The sequence below is a fragment of the Nerophis lumbriciformis genome, linkage group LG09 (genome assembly GCF_033978685.3).
Source record: "Nerophis lumbriciformis linkage group LG09, RoL_Nlum_v2.1, whole genome shotgun sequence".
NCBI lineage: Eukaryota > Metazoa > Chordata > Actinopteri > Syngnathiformes > Syngnathidae > Nerophis > Nerophis lumbriciformis.
The window spans coordinates 39,535,001-39,559,755 of NC_084556.2; the positions used below are offsets into that span (position 1 = coordinate 39,535,001).

Here is a 24,755-nt window from a genome sequence, read left to right on the forward strand (position 1 = left end):
TGACAATAATATGAACAGTACATAAGTACATATATCAATATATCTATATCTCTCTCTCTCTCTATATATATATATATATATACATACATACATATATATATATGGTAACACTTTAGTATGGGGAACATATTCATCATTAATTAGTTTCTTATTAACATGCAAATTAGTAACATATTGGCTCTTAATTAGTCATTATTAAGTACTTATTAATGCCTTATTATATATATATATATATATATATATATATATATATATATATATATATATATATATATATATATATATATATATATATATAAATATGTACCGTATTTTTCAGAGTATAAGTCGCACCGGAGTATAAGTCGCACCTGCCGAAAATGCATAATAAAGAAGGGGAAAAACATATACCGTATTTTTCGGAGTATAAGTCGCACCGGAGTATAAGTCGCACCTGCCGAAAATGCATAATAAAGAAGGGAAAAAACATATACCGTATTTTTCGGAGTATAAGTCGCACCGGAGTATAAGTCGCACCGGAGTATAAGTCGCACCGGAGTATAAGTCGCACCGGCCGAAAATGCACAATAAAGAAGGAAAAAAACATATATAAGTCGCACTGGAGTATAAGTCGCATTTTTTGGGGAAATGTATTTGATAAAACCCAACACCAAGAATAGACATTTGAAAGGCAATTTAAAATAAATAAAGAATAGTGAACAACAGGCTGAATAAGTGTACGTTATATGACGCATAAATAACCAACTGAGAACGTGCCTGGTATGTTAACGTAACATATTATGGTAAGAGTCATTCAAATAACTATAACATATAGAACATGCTATACGTTTACCAAACAATCTGTCACTCCTAATCGCTAAATCCCATGAAATCTTATACGTCTAGTCTCTTACGTGAATGAGCTAAATAATATTATTTGATATTTTACGGTAATGTGTTAATAATTTCACACATAAGTCGCTCTTGAGTATAAGTCGCACCCCCGGCCAAACTATGAAAAAAAACTGCGACTTATAGTCCGAAAAATGCGGTATATATATATAGTAACACTTATAGTGCGTAAGCCCAAACAACGGTCAGGAAGATACCATTTCGTCTACCGGATTAAACTTCAACGTGCAGGTTCTGAGTCACGGGGCAACAAGTATTGCCACCCCCGCCCATGCCCTCTCACAGCTGGCAATGCCAGAGTGGAAGAGAGTCCAGCCCCTATCGAGAGGACTGGTTACAGAGCCCTTGGTGTGCATCAAAGTGAGACCAACTAGATCCACCCGGAACTTCTCTACCTCGTGCACCAGCACAGGCTCCTTTCCCCTTAGCGAGGTGACGTTCCACATCCCCAAAGCTAGCATCTGTAGCCAAGGATCAGACCGCCAAAGGACCCTGCAGCCCAGCTTACACAGCACCCGACTTCTATGCCCCCTCCTAGGAGTAGTGAGCCCAATCGAGGGGGGACCCACGTTGCCTCTTCGGGCAGTGCCGGGGCCCGGCAACCAGGCGCTCGCCATCGTGCCCCACCTCCAGGCCTGGCTCCAGAGGGTGGCCCCGGTGACCTGCATCCGGGCGAGGGAAACCTTGGTCCTCAATTTTTTGTATTCACAGAAGTCTTTGAGCTGCTCTTGGTCTGATCCCTCACCTAGGACCGGTTTGTCATGGGAGACCCTACCAGGGGCATAGAAGCCCCGGACAACATAGCTTCTTGGATCATTGGGACACGCAAACTCCCCCACCACGGTAAGGAGGCAGTTCAGGGAGGTATTTTCATTTGCACTTTAATTTTATTGACAGTAAACATGTACATATTATTTATTATTATTTTAGTTAGAATGTATTAATTTTAGCGATGTGTTATTGTATGTAAATTTTTCAAATAGGCTCCAGTCCCGAGAGGGACACGTGGTAGAAAATGGATGGATAATTTTTATGAGTCCCTTCTTTTGCAGTGTCTTTGAATAATATTCATTTTTGTAATCAGCCTGACCTAAGCTTGGATCATAATCTTTGTCATTAACACATGCTTTCATGTAATTTTAAAACATTCATCCAGTTAAACTGTAAGTAGGTAGATATAATTATTGAATACGAATAAAATGTACTAAAGTGTTAATATTTGAGTGGGCTCTGAAGTGGAAAAGTTGGGCCCCGAAGTCAAAAAGGTTAAGAACCCCTGGGTTATTGTGTCCTCCTATGATGTGTAGTGTAGCATGTTTAGCTATTCCATGTCCTCCAATGATATTGATACATGTAAGAAAGTCACTGTACTTGCCACTAGGGATGTCCGATAATGGCTTTTTGCCGATATCCGATATTGTCCAACGCTTTAATTACCGATACCGATATCAACAGATATGTACAGTCGTGCAATTAACACATTATTATGCCTGATTTGCACAACCAGGTATGCTGAAGATAAGGTACTTTAAAAAAAAAGTTATAAAATAAAATAAGATAAAAAAATTAAAAACATTTTCTTGAATAAAAAAGAAAGTAAAAAAATATAAAAACAGTAACATAGAAACTAGTAATTAATGAAAATTAGTAAAATTAACTGTTAAGTTCAGTACTATTAGTGGACCAGCAGCACGCACAATCATGTGTGCTTACGGACTGTATCCCTTGCAGACTGTATTGATATATATTGATGTATAATGTAGGAACCAGAATATTAATAACAGAAAGAAACAACCCTTTTGTGTGAATGAGTGTAAATGGGGGAGGGAGGATTTTTGGGTTGGTGCACAAAGTGTATCTTGTGTTTTTTATGTTGATTTAATAAAAAAATAAAAAAAAATAAAAAAAACAAAAAAAAACAAAAAACGATATCGATAATAAAAAAAACGATACCGATAATTTCCGATATTACATTTTAACGCATTTATCGGCGATAATATCGGCAGACCGATATTATCGGACATCTCTACTTGCCACCATGAAGGCAACGATTACAAACTGTATATTGTCCTTGTCAAATTTGCTGGACACAGCTAGAATGTATCATCAACATGCATTACCACGATATGATGATAATACTAAAAGCTATATCGGCGGCAAAATGATATCATTTATATCGTGTATATCGTGCAACCCTAGTTTTTACTTATAATTACTTGTGGTGTTTCAATATCAACGCTAGATTATCAGCAGGACTGAGTGTGAAAGTTTTTAATAACCAACATGTGTTTGAAGCACACAAATGGCAAAGTCTTGATTCTTAGCAGAGGACATGGAAATTAGTATTGAATGACTTTTGTTCCTTTTCTTAATGTCTCATGCAAGCCTAGACATGAACACACACTCACACACACACACACACACACACACACACACACAAGCATGTTTTCATCTCTACTATCTTTGGGCCTTTTTACTTCCCATTAAGAGGGAACTTGAAGACGGACAATTTACGCGTTCCAGCTTTCATGGCTTCTCTCTTTTCAAAACAAAAGATTATTCAATTAATGTGTGTAACACACATTTGCTGTCCTTGGGAGAGAAACGGACATGAAAGCCGTCTATTGTGGGAGTGGAACTGCCACCTAAAGGGTTTTATTGAAGGGTTAACAAAGCTAAAATGAATCAAGATGGCAGATGTGGTTTAAGACAATATTAATTATTCTTTGACTTAATTCATTTTAGGAATGTAACGATAACTTGTATTAATCATAACCGCAGTAAAACTTTGGTTTTAACTAATCTTATGGAAAAAACTGTGATTGATAACCGTACATTGGAGCTTTGTTGACACTGCTGCTGATTTGGTGATGTCACGTCCTGTTTGTTAGGAAGTGCTTTTTTGTCCTAGAATGAGACAATATGAAATTACAAAGAAAAACATAGTCAGGGCTTGTAATCTCACTAGAAAGATGGCTCGGCATCAAGTAATTGTCTCTGCGGTATAAGGAGCTGGCTAACTTTTGCAGAGAACAGGGCTATACCTTTGTAGATAATTGTCCCTCTCTGGGTAAAACTGGGCCTACTGAGGATGGACAGCTTTCACCCTAACCGGGAAGGCTCCATCACTCTTTCTGGGAAAATAGATTTCTGGTTGAGTCTCACTTGACTGCCTACACTAGAAGCAGGCTCGGACACCGGCGACTAGAGAGCCTGTTATCCCAGGTGAGGAGTCAGTTAAGATAGAAATAACCAGCGCCAGGCTGGAAAATCCCTGCACACATAGCATTTCTTGTAGCGTAATACATCATTATATACACAATGTTTTTTTTGAGACAGTGCCTGAGGGGGAATATGCATCCTACTGAGGTAGCAAATCATAGGGTAAAAAAATCAACCGTAATATCTGGCAAGTAATTTTCAGATTCTTAACATATCAACTCGTAGATGTGCTCGAAATTATTCGAAACACACTACGCGAGATTGATGTAATCTTGTTAATATTATAACTACGGATTCCATTGGTAAAAATGCCCCCAAACAGCCCACTATCTATAATATGGGCTTTTAACATATCAGATCAATGTCTCTTAAAGCGTTATTAGTAAATAAGGTTATTAGAAACGACGATCGTGGCGTTAATGGTCTCCTCTTAACGATATCATTTCATTTAGCTCGTCCACTGAAAAGGAGTGGAGGGGTGGCACTAATGTCTGAAGTAAACCTTAATCTTAGCCCTAGCCTAAGAAATTAATATAATTCATTTGAGGTTCTTACTGCGCCATTACCGCTCCACCTTGCTGTCATTTATTGCCCTTCTGGGCCTGTATTTAGACATTATCTCCAAATTCTCAGAGTTTGTTGATGACCTAGTGCAGGGGTAGGGAACCTATGGCTCTAGAGCCAGATGTGGCTATTTTGATGACTGCATCTGGCTCTCAGATAAATCTTAGCTGACATTGCTTAACACGTTAAGTAATGAATAATTCAGCTGGTAATCACAGTGTTAAAAATTACGTTCAAAATATAAAACATTCTCATGCATTTTAATCCATCCATCCGTTTTCTACCGCACCTGTTCAAGAAGTCGCATTAATGGTAAGAATTTTATTCATTATTGGTTAGCTTCAGAATAACAATGTTATTAAAAAGAATAAGAGACTTATTATACTCAAAAAATGTTGGTCTTACTTAAAAATGCACGCATTTAGTTGTATTCAGTGTTAAAAAATATTATATGGCTCTCACGGAAATACATTTTAAAATATTTGGCTTTCATGGCTCTCTCAGCCAAAAAGGTTCCCGACCCCTGACCTAGTGACTCATGCAGATAACAGTTATGGGCAATTTTAATTTTCACATGAATAATCCTCCGAGCCAGACTATAGTTGACAGTTGTGGTCTTACACAGATGATATATGAATACATCAACGGTAATAAGATACATCTCGTCCTAGACAGGGGTGTTACCGCTTCTAAAGTTTTAATACTACCGTACACCAAAGTAATGTCTGATCACTACCTCAAGTAACTGATTTAACTGGTTGGCAACCCAGCAGCTCTAGAGGCTCCCTGGAGCTTTTTCAAAAATGTATGAAAATGGAAAAAGATAAGAGAAAAAATATATTTTTTGTTTTAATAGGGTTTTTGTAGGAGGACACAGATGAGACAAACCTTCCTAATTGTTAGAAATCCCACGGTTTGTATTACACATTCTTCACTGATCGGAGTATTTGGTGAGCGCCGTTTTGTCCTTAATTTCGGCGGTCCTTGAATCACCGTAGTTTGTTAACATGTATACCTTTATCCGACGCTGCCATAGAAAGACCTGTTTTATGCCCCTCCTTCTTTGTCTTGTTTTGTCCACCAAAATCTTTATGCTGTGCGTGAATGCACAAACGTGAGCTATGTTGATGTTATTGACTTGTTGGAATGCTAATCAGACATATTTGGTCAGGGCATAATTGCAAGTTAATCGATGCTAACATGCTATTTGCTAGCTGTATGTCTACATTGCAACATTATGCCTCGTTTATAGGTATATTTGAGCTCATTTAATTTTCTTAGTGTAGTTAATTTAAATTTGCATATCTCATGACATATAATCTGTATGTAACATTGGCTGCATTTCTGACAGTTGTTTGTGTGCCATGTTGTTCTAGACCACAGGAAACCTTACCCAGCTTGCAAAGATAGTAACAAATCTATTAGAAGAAGACAACCTGCCGTTTCCTTTAACTTGGACACACATCTATGGCCTGTACCTTTGGCCATTCTAAGACAGTCATTTCTAGAGGTTATCTCACCCTCTGAGAAGCCTCCGTTTTATTTATGTTCTCCAATGTTGTAAAAATGTGTAAAATAAATATTACTTTTAAACATTTCTGTCTACAAAGATTTGCATCAGCCTGCGACACATTTTGTCATTTTGATAGTAGGCTATAATAGCTAATACAGACATGTACATCATGTGTTGCTTTCATTATCCATCCATCCATTTTCTACCGCTTATCCCTTTCGGGGTCGCGGGGGGTGCTGGAGCCTATCAAGGCGGGATACACCCTGGACAAGTCGCCACCTCATTGGCAACACTAAATTGGCCCTAGTGCGTGAATGTTGTCTGTCTATCTGTGTTGGCCCTGCGATGAGAACACTTATATATAGCTTTTAATTTTTTGCGGCTCCAGACAGATGTTTTTTTTGTATTTTTGGTCCAATATGGCTCTTTCAACATTTTGGGTTGCCGACCCCTGACCTAGGCCATAAACTCTGCTCGAAAAGAGGAGAGTTTATGTCCGCCGTCCAGCATCGCATTGGCCTAGGCTGGGCAGCTTTTAATAACAATAAAGCAGCACTAACGTCAAAAAGGATATATCATGTAAAATCGAATATCCAAATTATTTTAACCCAATGTGGCCTCTGAGTCAAAACGTTTGGAAACCCCTGGTTTAGTGTAACTGCAGTCCACGCACCATGGGCGACTAATAGTTAAATATTTTATGTAAATCTTGAATCCCACTAGAAAGAACAATAACTACAATAACGTTACAAACACAAAAATGACAGCACAAAAAACATATTGGAGAACAATATTGGCAACTTCCTGTAAGCAAGCTGTAGTGTCTCTGACCAGCTCCTGTGGAACTCAACAGTGTCAAAATATCAATTGTTTACATTTAATTGTACATTTAGAGTTTTATTACATTATTGTTATCTATTACATTTATTAGAGGTGGGAAAAATGATCGATTCTCCGATTCATCACGATCAGAACATGGATGAATCTAAAATGATGGAAATGTCCAAATATCGTAAGTAATGCAATGCAACCTGTTGGCGACTTTTACGTCATCTTTGGTCAAGCTACGTCATTCGTGTGTGCAACACGATCACTGTCCAATTATTTTCTTCCTCCTCCTCGAGTTGTTTTCTATCATCTGACTACCTCCTCTACACAACAGCCACGTCACAAACCCATTTCCACGCTGATCTGTGGTGTAGTAGTGACTTCCTTGTTCATTTAAAGAATCCGATCAACTTCCTTTGTTTTCACTTTATCCAAATTCGCACGTGACATTGAGGCCACATTGTGGCCACATTAGGCCCTGTTTGCGTTTATACTGGAGTCTGATAAAGATCACATGTTACTTATAATTTAAACAGTCAACTGTAAAAAATCAGATCTCGAAAAAATCCAATTTGCTCCACTTTGGCCTGCAGTGTAAACGTCATGGTTGACCACCTTCCTTTGCTCCCTGGTCGATAAATTGTTGATGACTTCAAACGTTCCTTCTTCCTTTCTTCCTTATTCCTTCTTCAAATATTATTGGTGTTAACTGGGTCAGCCTTCACTCTTTCTCTGTATTCTCTCAACCTTTCTTTTCCACTTTTTTTTTTATTTGATTTTAACACGGTGTCTTGATTCTTTCTCTCTGAACTGTACAATTACAGATAGAAACCAGCAGTACATTAAAAACATGCTTATTTACTTTAAATAGATCATTGAAACAATGATTCTTGAAAATAGTCACTTATTTGAAGACTTTGTGAACACAATTATTTCAAAATGGTGGGATTAAACTACTGTCCATTTCATTTTGTCACTACTGAAATGATCGTGTCACCACCGGAACGGCAATACTGCATATGTCATTAACCAAAGGAGGAGCCTTGTAGACATTGGGTTTGAGACCCCTGGACTACAAAATACAAACAAAATCCACAAAAGACCACTGAATAAAGTTGATGAATTAATTGGAGTATTTGATCTTCTACCAACCAACCAGCAAGCATTTAGACCCTAGATTTCATACACTTTTTCATCAATGATTTTCTCCAAAATCTTTTACTGAATTTCCATTACCAAAAAACATTATTTTATCTGAATGGGATCACCCGCAAACTAATAATCGTAACACTAATAATACATTATTATGTACATAATATTGTACTTGCGGTACTAATTGGGCTAAATCTGGTACCTCAAGTCCTACATTTTGTGCTACAGTATCTCGTATGACATTAACCTTCCTTGAATCCCAAATAAAATTAGGTTTATATCTAAAATGCATGGTGCCTTAAATACACACTTAAAAACATATTTTCACTGTTCAATTCCAACTTATTTAGTCTTTACTATTTCTCCATTGGACATTTTGTTTGGATTACTGAAATTAAAGATATCTGTGATTTCCATGACCTTTCAAAAACTTCTGAAAAAAAAGTTTTTTCTATAACTTTCCAAAGAGCTGGAAATTGTCTTTTCTTTTCTTTTTTAAATTACACTAAGCCTCTCACCCCCATTCTGTCATAAACACGCATGAGTCCTTCTATTTAAACCTCTCCACTACCAAGGCAAGACCAACAAGCTGTCAAAGGGCCTTTGAGGACAAGATTGTAGACATACGCAAGACTGGAATGAACTACAAAGTCACCAACAAGAAGCTCGGTGAGAAAGAGACCAAGACAAGATAACAATCACCTGCACTCTGTGTAGTAAATATGAAATGTTAGTCTTAAGTTGTGAACATATTGTACTTATCATGAAGTTATATATGACTGACATGCGTAGGGTAAGAAGAGACGGACAATATAACTTTTCCAGGCAAAGTACGACCAATTCTATTTTCTTTCTGGAGTTACCTATGTTTATCCTCTTAAGAAACAACATTGCTCTGCAATGGACATTTTGTTTTCGGATAGTTAAAACAAAATAGATACATCACCTGAATTTTATGACCAATGCTGAGGTGTCTTTTTCTTACCATTTGACAAGCAAGCCATGTTCAAGAAAGTTCTTCAGGTTGGGCAGTGTTTGCTGCAGGTCTGGGGTGGTCAAGCCGTGTTGATATCTGAGCTGTGAGAGAAAAGAAAACACATATTGACATGAACTCTTACCCACCGAGGAAGACATTCCTTCCCAATGACACGTTCCATCTTTCACATCAAACTATGACTTTTCTGCAAACACAATGGACATCCTTCCCTGATAACGCTTGTGTACAACATTCAGTAAGGGTGTTGGGGGAGATGTTAGAGGCAAGTAAAAACAAATATAGCAGTAACACATCTGGATAGAATGAGAGTAAAGGTGAACATCAGAATATTTTATCTTCCTCCCCAGACTAGGGGAGGTTACAATCGCAGCACAGTCATTTTACCAAAATAAATATTGGGTGTAGAGTTTTGAGGACAAAAAATAATTTGTTCAATTTTGGAATAAGGCTGCAACATAACAAAATGTGGAAAGGACCTATCACATTCCAATAACGTAATAACCTATAATGCTAAGTCTTTCTTCTAACACGTTGCAATTCTCTGTGTTTTTCTAAAATATAACTTCAAAATTAGAGATCATTAGGTTTTCTTCACATTGTAGACTGATTTGTTCATGAATTTAAGAGCAAACGTTCAACATAACCAAATATGACAAATTAAAGCTACCCTCGACTTAACTGTACCTGCATGATGATATCTCCGGCAGCACTTAACTAAATATATACAAATACAGAGTTCGGTAGCCATTCCGAAAAACATCGGCTTCCAACTTCATTTGACTGCATAACGTTGGACAAGATTGGCAAGTTTAGAAAGTATTGGCTGAACATTTAACAACAACAACAAAAGAACTCTGAGACAAGACACGGTTGTTTTGATTAAGAATGGGAATAAGATCATATCTATATTGACTTTGGAAAGTGTGTGTTCAATTAAACTGTTTCAAGATAGGATTTATTCAAAACAACATTTTGAAAAAGAAACCGGCTGAAGGACAGATGCTGTTGTGAAATGTGGGTATTATTTATTGTCTGTGAAGAAAGCTGTGGAGGCTGTCATCACACGGTTTAGTTTGACATCAGTCATACTGTGCACGTGTAGGTCAAGTACAGGTTAACATATTAACATTGTTTTTGCTGTCTAAAATACACCTACATACTGTAGTAATATTGTGAGATAGCATCAGGACCTTTTGAGGATTAGCAATATATAATGGCAAAACATATTTTTTAAAGAGATTGGACATTTTTCCTATTTATTTAATTTTTTTCAGTTTTAAGAATTACAAGCTATTCATTAACCTAATGTTTAGAACAACATAATATACGTTGTGAAAGTAACTATGCGAGTGATTACAAATATGGGTTTTGATGAAATGATAATGTATAGCTCGGTTGGTAGAGTGGCCGTGCCAGCAACTTGAGGGTTCCAGGTTCGATTCCAGCTTCCGCCATCCTAGTCACTGCCGTTGTGTCCTTGGGCAAGACACTTTAAAACCTTCTCCTAGTGCCACCCACACTGGTTTTAAATGTAACTTAGATATTGGGTTTCACTATGTAAAGCGCTTTGAGTCACTAGAGAAAAGCGCTATATAAATATAATTCACTTCACTTATCATACAGTACGATATCTAACAAAATTCAAAGAAACTTTGATTTAGGTAGCCATTTCATAAAATGTATGGTTTTCTTATTAATAGCAAAACCTGTCCAATATTGACATTGTGTCTCGCAAACATCAAAAACAAATCAAGTACATTTCCAGGAATTGGTAATACACCTCAAGTGAAAAGAACACTTTTATTCAAATAATATTTCCCAAAGATGCTCTGTATTCATTTTCTTTTTTATGTAGTACCTCACACTTTGGTATTTGCATACATTTACAATTTTGTAAAATGGCTAGAAAATAGTGGACTCATTTAAATACCTGGGTGTTGACCTCAACAACAAACAGGACTGGACTCACAATTCAAACATTGTGTACAAGAGGGGTCAAAGTCGCCTACACCTCTTGATGAGACTAAGGTCCTTCGGGGTGTGCGGGTCACTGCTGCGCACTTTTTATGACACTGTGGTGGCTTCTGCAGTGTTTTATGACATCGTTTGCTGGGGTGAGAGCAGCACGGTCAGAGACAGACACAGAAACAGACTTAATAAACTGATTAAGAGAGCTGATTCCATCCTATGCTGCCCACTAGACCGCAATGAGAAGTTGACCGACAGAAGGATGCTGACCAAGTTGACATATACAATGTCCAATCCCTTTCACCCCATGCACGGCACTGCGGAAGCCCTAAGTAGCTCCTTCAGCATTAGACTTTTACATCCACAAAGCAAAAAGGAGCGCTACTGCAGGTCCTTTCTACCCGCAGCTAAAAGACTTTACAACGCACCTATGTGATTACTGTGATTTTTTTTCTTGGTGTGCAATACGGGTGTTAAAATTGTGTTTTTGTTTTATTTTTATCTATACATAGTGCAATCGTTAATGCACTGTGTATTATTTATTACCATTTTTTTGTTTTTCATTACGTTTTACTTCTGTTACTGTATGTAAAAACTTGCACTGCATCAACATAATTTTCCCCATTGTGGGATGAACAAAAGTCTATAAATCTGGTATCTATATCTATCTATGTATGGTATCTATATATATAATATATATACAAATATGTTAGTCAGTGCATCTGGAAAGTATTCACAGCATTCAGCACTCTACAGACAATACCCCATAAAGACATTGTGAAAAGTTTACTTTGTTTTTTGCTAATTAAAAACAATTCCATGTACATGAGTATTCACAGCCCTTGATAAGTACTTTGTTGATACACCTTTGGCAGCAATTACAGCCTCATTTTGAATAAGATGCCACAGGCTTGGCACACCTGCAGTTTCACCCCATTCCTCTTTGCAGCACTTCTCAAGTATCATCAGATTGAATGGGAAGCGTTGGTTTTTATCCGGGATGTGTCTCAAATGGCCCCCGAACTAATTTTCGGCTCCTTGTTTTTTCCGCATATAATTAATGTACGCCTTGTGCCGAGCCCACTCCGCTCTGATTGGTCACACTCCTGAGGACTTCCTCAATTTGCCTCTTAAATACAGTTCAATAAAGTTAATCCCTCACAACTAAACTGTTTTTTTTTTACCATTGCTCAACATGCAACAATGTGTAATTGTTGTACACAGCAGAGCAGCACAGAACAGTATTATTTCCAAAACAAAACTGGGCAAGGGGCTGACCAAGAGCACTTACATGGGGAATGCCCATAACATGTCGAGTGATCCAAAACTGCTTAAAGGGCACACTTCCAAATGCATAAACCTACATTTTTGATGCTTTGGCATAATTTAACAAGACTATCCAACACGGCTTCAACATTTATAAATCAAAAAAAGAGGAAACGCATTATAATATTATTACATTGTAGCTGGAACTGATCGATGTGTTAATACATTCATTTTGATTGCAAAGAACTTTGAATGAGTACTATACACACAAACGCATAGATGCAGATCTGAAGATGTGATATGATTTAACCCGTTTTACACATGTCATAAAATCATATGCTCATAAAAAAGTCCTTGATAATGTCTATGTAGCCATTACAAAAATAGTCCAATAGTCCATTTACATTTTGTGACTTGGATATTAACTAAATATTAGTGATATTGTTATTATACGCGCTAAAGCTGACAAACAATTTATAGCGGCGCCGTGATCACAATCTTGTGTCTCTATGTTTACATCATCGAGTGTTCAGCTTCTTCTTCATTTCCTTGCTCCCTGTAAATCTATTCAATCTAGATCATACATCATGCATCTCACCTGGACAGAAGAAGTCTGAGTAGGTATTTCGACAAGTTGGGACACTATGACAGCCATTTAGGATCTGGAACTGGCGAGGAAGACACGAAAAGCGCTTTTCCCCCGCATCCCAATCCCGTTGCTTTGCGAGGATTATGAGACATTTTTCATCTAAATGGGAATATATGAACATCCTAGCAGTCGGCATCCTAACGACAGAGGACCTTGCACGGTAAAAAAAAAGGTTTTATAATGTTTTGTGTTGGCTCTCATGAAGTCTGCACTACGAAGAAATCAGTGATGAAGAAACAAAAACAAACGTTGTGATGCAGTTTTGAAACCAATGCGCCGCGTACACTTAAAATGATCAAAATATGTAAATATTAAATGTTATTATAAATGTGCCCGTTACTAGATTACATATATATCGTACTTACATTATGTATATAAAACCTTAATGGAGGTGTTTGAATGTTTTTTTAAGGGCTTTACAGGCAGAATTGAACGGCTCCCATATGCTCCATTGTAAGCGGTTTTGATCACATTTATTTAATATTTAGAATGCATTAAAAGAAATCCACCCGTCGTCATGTCTTTCATAATGATTGTGAACGACAGGCAAAATTCCCCCAAAAAGTGCAGTTCCTCTTTAAAGAGTCAGTGCAAGGATCTGCCAAACCTTCAGTGTTACTTCACCAAATCTCTATCTGTAAAGTAAAACACAAGTCATATTTGTTTTTTTATGATTCATTTCAAGTTTTTAATTGTTTTTATTTAATTCTATGCTTTACTGTAGTGGTGAGCAATATGGACAAATCGTTTCTCCTTTTATTTCTAAAACAAATGTTATATATAAGAAGGACAAGACAATTAAATAACAGTAAGTATTTTTAGTTTCGACAGTGTATTCTGTATACATGTTTGTGTTTAAAGATGGAATCTGTAATTTCTTGGTGTTTGCCGGACTGCTATTTAATTAGGCTTGTTTGGTGTGTTTTTTTTCTTTCATCACTATGTAATTTTGAATTGAGGTAACTTTAAAATTGTGTCGCATTTCAACACTGTGTCTGTACTGTTCTTTATGTTGTGTCTTTAAGTGGTAAAAAAAAATAGACGTGTTTAAGTCGCGAGCAGTTATTCGTTGGCGACATGTTTCAGCAGTTAATTGTTCTTTTGTTGATGACTGACTTTTTTAACCCAAACAAAGAAATTCCTCTTCCCTCTTTAATGGCATCAATTCCTCTTTGAGTTTTGTTGGTTTAGCTTCCATTGTGCTATCCGTTTTCTTTCAAGTTCTTTTAAGTGACATAAAAAAGCTCCCTCAAAGTAACAGGGTTAGCACATCTAAGATGTTGAAATAATGATATCAACAATAGTTATATCGTTCGATAGACACTTGTATACCTTATATTGTAATATTGCATAGCACTACATAAAATCTGCCTGCTGCAAACCCCTAGCCACGCTTCACACTGTTACACGTAGATTTCAGGCTGGGGGGAAACACAGAGTCTATCTCAGTGGTTCTTAACCTTGTTGGAGGTACCGAACCCCACCAGTTTCATATGCGCATTCACCGAACCCTTCTTTAGTGAAAAATAAAATGTTCTTTTTTTTAATTCAAGACAAAGTTATATGTTTTTGGTAACACTTTAGTATGGGGAACATATTCTAAGTAACAAAGACTTAATTAAGAGTTATTAGGTGAGGGTTAGGGTTAGAGGGTTAGGGCCAGGGTTAGAGGGTTAGGGTTATAATAAGGCATTAATAAGTACTTAATAATGACTAGTTAAGAGCCAATATGTTACTAATTTGCATGTTAATAAGCAACTAGTTAATGTTGAATATGTTCCCCATACTAAAGTGTTACCATGTTTTTTTACTGATGCACAAAATGAACCGTGCATGAACATCACCTTGTTCAAAGAACAAAACCAACACAGTGCATAAACTCACAACAAATTACACACCTGCAAATCAGTGTGACTTCTGTTGTTGCCGTATCCGTAATACGCCGATAGGGAGAAGTTTTTATTTACACGATGAGTCGGGTGTGTCTTGACCTCCGCCAAACCCCTGAGCCCGACTCACCGAACCCCTAGGGTTCGATCGAATCCAGGTTAAGAACCACTGGTCTATCCTATCCTATGTTTACACAGGCCGTCCTAATTTATTTCCCGGGCTGCCAGTTGAATAGCCCGGGCCTCCAATCTACATCTGATCATGAAGATCACAAAAAGTAAACCTCATGGCTGTGGACCAGAAAAACACCTGGCTTGCCCTGGAAGCTGTCATTGAGTCCAATGAGCCCCTGATTGACTTCCCTGGGGTTTGTAAAATCTATAAGTGCTATTAAACCCCCCAGCGGACAGAAGTGTACTGATTATATGTCAATGAATAATTGCACTTGGCATAGGTCAGTCATGAAAAGTTACTGAAAAACGTGATTTAGTGCTGTTATGTTTGAACCTTTTGACACATGAAATTCAACATGGGTATATTTAGAATCCCGGATTCGCCATTTTGCCCACCTGAAAACAGAATAATGTGCTTTGTTAGCGAGGCTCTTCTCATCCTCCTTCAAATCATCAGCAATTAATCTCAAATTGTCTGCAGCCTACATTCGTGTTCTGATCTGAGGTTGATTGACAGTGACACTCGGACGACGATAACTCGGCATAAACAAGAATAATGGATGTATGCATGTAGGAATGTGCACTGCTATATGGCAAGTCAATCATTCAAGTCCTCGCGGTCATACCAAATGAGTGCTGCACCACACATCCCGAGTGGGATTCCAAGCAGTGAAGGTGTTGAGACAAAAAGATGTGATCAAACACGAGTAGACCAGATCTGTTTCACTAGGTCATCATGTGAAAAAGCCAGTGGGTGTCCCAGCTCCACCCTCTCTCCGACAAGGTCTTCTCACCTTTCAGCTTCCCTCAAAGGGACAGAGGAATTTCTTACCACAATCTGGTTAGCCCTTTGACAAAGAATCCTGCGAGCAGCTTGAAAGCGCACTTATGTGAACATACAAACATGCATGGAAACATGCTAGCATTCAATATTAGGATGAATGAAAGGGAAACTCTCAATTACAGGTAGTCTCAATTGAAATGCACCAAAGCATTTTGTGTAATCTGGTCTACCCTTTAACACTCACGAGTCTTTCCCTGGATTCCGCTTTTTTGTACCATATTTATATATGATTATTGTAAGTCAGGGATTATACAATGATTCTGTGTCAGACTCTGTGTCCTGAACACATCAACTGCCATGTCGACAACAATACACTCCCTCATGATGCTGCAAAACATTCTGGTTAGCACTTTGGAGTCTGAATTGTACCCCTAGAGTCACTTTGCGGCCACCATCGATTGAACTCCAACTCTGAACTTAATCTGCTCCATTTGTGGCCAGCAGTTTATTTTTTTTATTGGCCTTTAGCATGTTGTAAAACTAAAACTTTAGACTCAGATCACAACATAATGAAGGAGGATTAAGGCCACACACAAAATAAAAAAAAGGCTGTGTATATTACAAACCCCGTTTCCATATGAGTTGGGAAATTGTGTTAGATGTAAATACAAACGGAATACAATGATTTGCAAATCATTTTCAACCCATATTCAGTTGAATATGCTACAAAGACAACATATTTGATGTTCAAACTGATAAACTTTTTTTTTTTGCAAATAATCATTAACTTTAGAATTTGATGCCAGCAACACGTGACAAAGAAGTTGGGAAAGGTGGCAATAAATACTGATAAAGTTGAGGAATGCTCATCAAACACTTATTTGGAACATCCCACAGGTGAACAGGCAAATTGGGAACAGGTGGGTGCCATGATTGGGTATAAAAGTAGATTCCATGAAATGCTCAGTCATTCACAAACAAGGATGGGGCGAGGGTCACCACTTTGTCAACAAATGCGTGAGCAAATTGTTGAACAGTTTAAGAAAAACCTTTCTCAACCAGCTATTGCAAGGAATTTAGGGATTTCACCATCTACGGTCCGTAATATCATCAAAGGGTTCAGAGAATCTGGAGAAATCACTGCACGTAAGCAGCTAAGCCCGTGACCTTCGATCCCTCAGGATGTACTGCAACAGGCGACATCAGTGTGTAAAGGATATCACCATATGGGCTCAGGAACACTTCAGAAACCCACTGTCAGTAACTACAGTTGGTCGCTACATCTGTAAGTGCAAGTTAAAACTCTCCTATGCAAGGCGAAAACCGTTTATCAACAACACCCAGAAACGCCGTCGGCTTCGCTGGGCCTGAGCTCATCGAAGATGGACTGATACAAAGTGGAAAAGTGTTCTGTGGTCTGACGAGTCCACATTTCAAATTGTTTTTGGAAACTGTGGACGTCGTGTTCTCCGGACCAAAGAGGAAAAGAACTATCCGGATTATTATAGGCGCAAAGTTGAAAAGCCAGCATCTGTGATGGTATGGGGGTGTATTAGTGCCCAAGACATGGGTAACTTACACATCTGTGAAGGCGTCATTAATGCTGAAAGGTACATACAGGTTTTGGAGCAACATATGTTGCCATCCAAGCAACGTTACCATGGACGCCCCTGCTTATTTCAGCAAGACAATGCCGAGCCACGTGTTACATCAACGTGGCTTCATAGTAAAAGAGTGCGGGTACTAGACTGGCCTGCCTGTAGTCCAGACCTGTCTCCCATCTCCACAAACAACGGAGACCCCCGGACTGTTGAACAACTTAAGCTGTACATCAAGCAAGAATGGGAAAGAATTCCACCTGAGAAGCTTAAAAAATGTGTCTCCTCAGTTCCCAAACGTTTACTGAGTGTTGTTAAAAGGAAAGTCCATGTAACAAAGTGGTGAACATGCCCTTTCCCAACTACTTTGGCACATGTTGCAGCCATGAAATTCTAAGTTACGGTAATTATTATTTGCAAAAAAAAAAAAAAGTTTATGAGTTTGAACATCAAATATGTTGTCTTTGTAGTGCATTCAATTCCGTTTATATTTACATCTAACACAATTTCCCAACTCATATGGAAACGGGGTTTGTACAACAACTCATGATTTAATTTGATTCCGGTTCTCGGGATGAACATTGGGTTCAGAATGGATTCAACATGATTATCAATTCAAAGCGCATCTTGTATTATATTACTTTGGATATAAATTATAATAAAAACTTTTCAAAACAGGTTACAGAAAGCTCCTCTTGGCTGCGGATGTATATGCGCAGCAAGTAAGCCCAGAGATGGCCTAAAAAAATGTTTTGAAAAAAATCAAACTTGAAAATGTTTATTGGATTCAAAATACGTAAACGTACGAATCGCGATTTGGATGTGAATCATTTTTGAAAAAAGTTGAAAATTTAGCATAGCATGCATATGTTGTTATCTAACGCAATGCACCCCATATTTTTTGAGCTCACGGACTGGCTTGTGTTCTACTATATTTAGTAGTACATGGTGACTACACTCCCCTCCAAAAAAACAAACAAAACCCACAAATCTTTGAATACATTTTTTTTTTCCTTATTTTCTTTTTTAGGGTATATACGTTGACTTTGTGCATGAAATATTGGAACAATAAAAAGTCTTTCCCAACTTGTCTTAGTCCATCCATCCATCCATCCATCCTCTACCGCTGGAGCCTATCTCAGCTGCATTTGGCCGGTAGGTGGGGTACACCCTGGACAAGTCTCCACCTCATCGCAGGGCCAACACAGATAGACAGACAACATTCACACTCACATTCACACACCAGGGCCAATTTAGTGTTGCCAATCAACCTATCCCCAGGTGCATGTCTTTTGAGGTGGGAGGAAGCCGGAGTACCCGGAGGGAACCCACGCAGTCACGGGGAGAACATGCAAACTCCACACAGAAAGATCCCGAGCCCAGGATCAAACCCACGACCTTCGTATAGTGAGGCACATAAACTAACCCTAATTTGTTTTATTTTTTAGGGTATACAAGTCGACTTTGTGCATTAAATATTGGAACAATAAAGTCTTCCCCAACTTGTCTTTGTCTACCAAGGAAAATACATTTTGCACGGTGGCCTATTTCTCCAACAAATCATAGGTTGTAGTGCAAGCACATTTTCTGAGAAAGCTTCGATGTCGTCAAACTCCATCAAAAATCTGAATCTTTGACTGGGTTTGGAAGTTAAGAGAATATGGGACTGTGCAAAATCTTCCTTCTGAAGGTCTGATGGACACTTATTCTAGTCAGAGGGTGCATGCTAGGACAGAAGAGAACATTTATGCTGTACGTGACACAGTGGAGGAGATTCCTTGGGGGTTGTGATTTAGTGTGCACCCTGTGTCCCACCCCAAATTTCATTGGCTCTTGGCGTTGTCAGTCAAGCAATTGCAACCCTCTATTCTATCACCAACCAGATTAAAACATAAAACACATTGTGTTTTTATTATGACAGAACTATGTTAAAAAAAAGGGCCTTTAATCAAAAGTTCTACAAACAGGATGTGACAGGGGACGACTGCAGGTAAGACACCCCCCACGGAGTTTGCGTACATTGTGATTGAAGTGTTGCAGCCTCAGGCTAAGAATAGGGTGACTACGGGACAGTCACGCATTTTCAATACTTTTCACACGTCCCGCAAATTGAGACATCCTGCATTGCTAACGGTCGGCCTCTCGTTTCGAAATGTGTGTTTTGTATGGGTAATTTTGCACTTATTAAGTGGAAGGCGTGTGAAGAAAGCAGTGAGGGGCGGGCTGCCTAGGCATGTCAATCAAACTATTACGCGGACGGCCACACCCACCAACAAATAATATGCAAATCAGGTCAGTATGGCATCAGCGAGTGGAGTACGAGAGTTAGCAATGGAAAAAAGTGATAAAATCACAATCTCTACAGCTAAAAGAGTAAATGCAGCTCGTCAAAGACTGACAAACCATATATTTCTGGGTGAGTGTGGTAACATTTTGAGTGAAATTTGCTCCAGTCATTTATCCATTTCACGTGCAGGTGAATATGACGTGAAACGATACAGACACTGCGAGGCTCACAAAAAATGTGTTGCTCAAAAGGGAGCTTCCCAATCTATGCATACGTTCCTTCTAAAACTCAAAACACTATTCAAACACAGATAAAGTAAGGGCTGCTGAACTGCTGTGAAACACTCCGTCATGTTTCATGGACAAAACTTAGAAATAAAAAATAGCCAGGTGCTGAAAAAGCATTAATTTTGGTGATATGGACAAAACTGAAAAAATATAATTTTATTTATAAGTTGTTTTTTTCCGGGCCATTTTTGATTTGTATTTTAGGTTGTATTAAATATTTTATGTAGTGTCTTTACTTGACATTGTCCAGTGATGCAGATAATTTTCTAATGCATTTTAATGTAGTTAATCTATGTAAGCTGACTGAGTTGTATTTTGTTCAAATATTCAGCCTATTTAGCCAACTACAGTACATGTATCTTAAATCAAACTTCTACCTGAATATGTGCTTTAGTAGAACAAACCCTTAATTTTAATGTTTGGAGTTTTACCTGCTGTAATGCAGTTTTCTACCAGTACAATTTCAATTAGGATAGTTGATTTGTTAAAGTTCCCTTTCTGTAATGCTTTGAATTACAGTGAAATATTTATACCTGGAACATAATATCTGCAATGTTTTTTAAGAAACAGTTTTTTTCTTCAGAATTTTTTTTTTATTCTAGTTTCAAGCTCTGTATTGACATTCTACACTGTAAAGCTCATATACTGAATCAGGAGAATACTGTACATATTCACAGACTAAATTTGAAACTATTTCACTTAATAGACATATCTCCAACAGGAGAAGCAGTTTCATTCATTTGTTTTATCAGTTATAACATAAATGTGCATGAGAGTTTCATGCATTTTGAATTTTTTAAAACTTTTTCACATGAACAGCTGTTGGCTACAAAAACTAATTTGGCATTTTAGATAGGTACATACAAATTTAGATTTTCCTTGTGATTCATGTATCCAGCCGCAAAACACCTGAGCCTTCCAATGCAAAATACACACACAGTTTTCTTTCATGTTTTCAACACAGTTTATTACAGTTTCTAAATGTGTCATTTTATTGAACTTTGCCCAGTATTTCAAACTTGTGTTCAGGTTGGTCCTGTGGGCAAGACTGTGCCGTCATCTGGTCAGGCATTGAGGTCTAGTCTGAGCCATCAATAGTTTCTGTGTTTTTTGGTGGTTTTACATCATTCCATGCTTTAAAAGAGTTCCTACGGTCCACTTATTTCTGTCTTGAGTCGCTTTTGATCAAATTTGACACTGGTTGTAGCTTTGGTGTCTCAGACATATATATCACTTGCTGTCGAAAGAAACTGAAGCCCACTGCCTGAGCGCCGCTTTATATTGGAGTTCTGGATTCCAAGGTTGATTCCTGATAGCCTTGGCTTAAAAACAATAAGTCCACCGTATGTTTTTATCTTTGCAAATACACAGACATAGTATTTTATTTGGTTTACATGGTTAGAAGAGGTGCAAGAAACAAGATGAAGTGAGAATGGACAAATGTGTGTGTGTGTGTGTGTGTGCGTGTGTCTAAAACACACGTTAGGGTAATTTTCTGTTTTATTGGACAACGCCCAAACTACTGCGCCAAGGAGGGCCAGCGAGGAGCACAAAAGCACATGTGCAGAGGTACCATCAAGAGAGAACACGCTAGACTTTGTAGGGCATGGTCTTCTCTCCAGCGCCGTTATTGCTACTGTGTGTACGTACTCCATTTGTAAAATAAATTGTTAATCTGCAATTCTAGTCCCTTCACCTTATTCAGAAAAGCCATTAGAAACAAAAGATAATTGTGCCCTTTAATTGGGGAGTTTTGAACATAAGCAACGAAATGCCTTGCAGCAAGAAAAGTGCAATCCTAGAGAAAGCGCTTCAGGACATAGAAAAGACTAGATCTGATCAATCTAAGGCCCTGTCTACATTATGCCGGATAACTCCGTAAACGAATTAGCTCTGTATGGACTCATTGATCGTTTATAAACGGAGTTCGGAGAGGAAAGAACGCGCCACAGCCAGCTTCATAACAACCGGTTTCCACTCGGAGGTAACCACTACAAAGATAGACATGAGAGAAAGAAACGCGTGATTGCAGCCATTTTGGATACAACACACCTCAGACAGCAACATAGCAATTTTGAGCGACGGTTTTGGATAAGGCCTGGAAAAACGGCAGCCTGGTGGGATGTTTGTCAACGAGTGTGTTGTGCCAGAAGAGTGGCAAGAGAACTTTCGAATGTCCAAGGCAGCTGTGATTCTACTTAGCGGAAAACTTTGTCCATTTGTCAAAGGGGAGACAACGAGAATGCGGGCTCCCGTGGATATGATAAAAAAGGTAGCGTGTGCTTTGTATTACCTTGTTGACAAGGGAATACTATGGAAAACAGCGAATGCATTTGGACTGGCAAAGCAGACTGTATCGTTATTGTCCGCCATGTATGTAGAGTGATTACTCAACGTCTAGTTTTGTACTCCATAACTACTGTGAAGCCATGAAGTGGTCGCGGCTGTCGAGTACGACCGCCAATTTCAGCCTCCAAGGACAGGCAGGATTGTAAAAATGGACAATGAAGGTGAAGGTAAAAAAGTGAGGAGTGTCCTGACCAGATATCTAGGTCCCTAGATTGCTTCTTGTAAAATATTCTTTATTACATTGTTTACTTTCACACTTCCATTAAAGATTTGATTCATGTATGATGGCTCAGGTGTGATTCACCACAATAGGGCTAGTCTAACAGCTGCTGATGGTGAGCAAGCAAGGTTTACTGTTAAAAGAAATGTGGCAATAGGCTACATTGAAGTACCGGTTAAGGATACACTTCCAGGTCAGGTAATATATGCGCGTTTGCCATTTTCCGCGCATGCGTACTTGGTCGAGATGCGCCGTCGGACGGAGGGGGGAGGGTGTCTTAAACGATGGCATTGTGTGTGTGTGGACAGGGATAAGGTTAGGTGGGTTAGATCCTATGTTAGTGTAGAGGCAGCCTAAGTCTATGATCATGAACTGATGAAGCCTCCTGTACTTGGATGAGAGGCAAAACGTCAACAAACATAAATAGGGGCGCTCAACGACTGTAAGATGTGAGCTTGACTGGGCTCCACATTAAAACAGGTCTCATGCCATGAGGAGTAAAACAAGATTAAATGGATATTGCCTCAAACTATTGTTTAATTTTTTTACATTGTATTTGGAATCTGCTAGCAATCAGCTAGCTAGCATTATTAACTCTCATATATTTTTCACTTCATTTGGAAAATCCTTATAAGCAGTACAATTTATCTTTAACGCTCTTTGCTCAGCCCTTCTTTCTGTGGTAATGCAACACAGGTGTAGTGTTTTTACAGTCTCTCCGAGTCCAATTTGAACCACATTGTTCCGTCCCATTACTTGTTGTTACATTTTGTGGAGTATCACATTGCTGCCAAACTCAGTCAACAGATTTACATAATTACGAGAAAGGTTGCGTGAGATCAGGAGGAAATTCAGTTAACGAGAGACCCGGTGACAAGAAGCCAAGGTTAGTCTTCATTCAGTCATAAAGAGCTCTCCCAGGTGTTGATTGTTTGGTCTTTTAAAATGCAAATCATTAAAGAGTTGTAATAATTGTGAATGGCAGTGGGATCAACTGAAAGAGGCACAATCATGGAAGGTTACGGTGACCTCAGGGCATTGACCCTCATCAAAGAGAGACGCTAGAGCTGAGCTCTGGTAATCCGACACCAACGCAAACTTGTCCATGTGAAGTCACAACACTGGGAGCCACTTCCTGTTTGGAAGACTGGCTTACCACACAATCATAAATCCACTATGGCAGTTTATTTAAACCCCAAACGTCTCAATGAGCCACTTCTTGGACAACATGTCAAGTTAGTCTTTAGTAGTCTTAGTTTTAAGGCATTAGGGATGTTTGTGGTCACCAGAGGAGGCGCTGGGTGGTCAAAGGATCAAAACCAAGAACAATTTAAATCAATTTATTCGGTTCTTGCTGACCCCCCAATCGGTTCTTGCTGCCCCCCCAAAAAACAAAAAACAAACAAAAAACAAAACAACAATAAAAAATCACAGTTTTACCATGCAACATGTGTGTTAAAAGTAAAAACTAACATTTAGATTTTTAGACAGCATGGAAATCTGGGATTTAAACAGCATGACACAATTCTTGTCAATCTGAGCTACTTATTGTTTAATACGGTTATTTCAGCATAAGATTGTGTTGTTTTAACATATGATGAAGTCATATAGTGGGTTGTTACTCTTCCAGTTTGTTGAAAGATACAATTTATATGGGACAAAAAAACCATTCACCAGTACATTACTTCTACTTTATTTGAATAACTTGAGTCCATCATGGCTAACTACATTCCTAACAAAACAGTAACCAGAGAGCCCGAGATTAAAGTCCAGTCATCCTAAATATCACAAAGTTCAAAGGGATTTTCAACAAGATCCTGCTGCTATTTTACCAGGATAAAATATGCAATGTTAAACCGCAGAGTAAAGGGATTTGTTTTGGTTAGGATACATGTATAATCTGAAAGAAAGTAAGTCTTCCACATGGCCCCATATTTGTATAGCTATTCTTTATGGTTTTTATTTGTGTAAATGTAGTTTATTTAAACAGAGCTGAGAAGAGGGTTATGAGCATATTACACATGAGAAAAATAATTTGTGTGAAAGCCCATTCATTTTATGGCAGATTTATTTTAACACAGATAATTTTTAAATAAAAATAATATTACAATAAAATT

General features: G+C 38.3%; 1 protein-coding gene across 2 annotated transcripts in view; it reads right to left on the reverse strand.

Annotated features, from left to right (window-relative positions):
* The window catches only part of uvrag (UV radiation resistance associated gene), a 191,109-nt gene that overhangs the window by 3,152 nt on the left and 163,202 nt on the right, over positions 1-24,755 (reverse strand). For both annotated transcript variants that reach the window (XM_061961810.2, XM_061961809.2), the window contains exon 14: positions 9,156-9,247. In XM_061961810.2, coding sequence (XP_061817794.1) covers positions 9,156-9,247 — 92 coding nt within the window. The remainder of the gene's footprint in view (positions 1-9,155; positions 9,248-24,755) is intronic.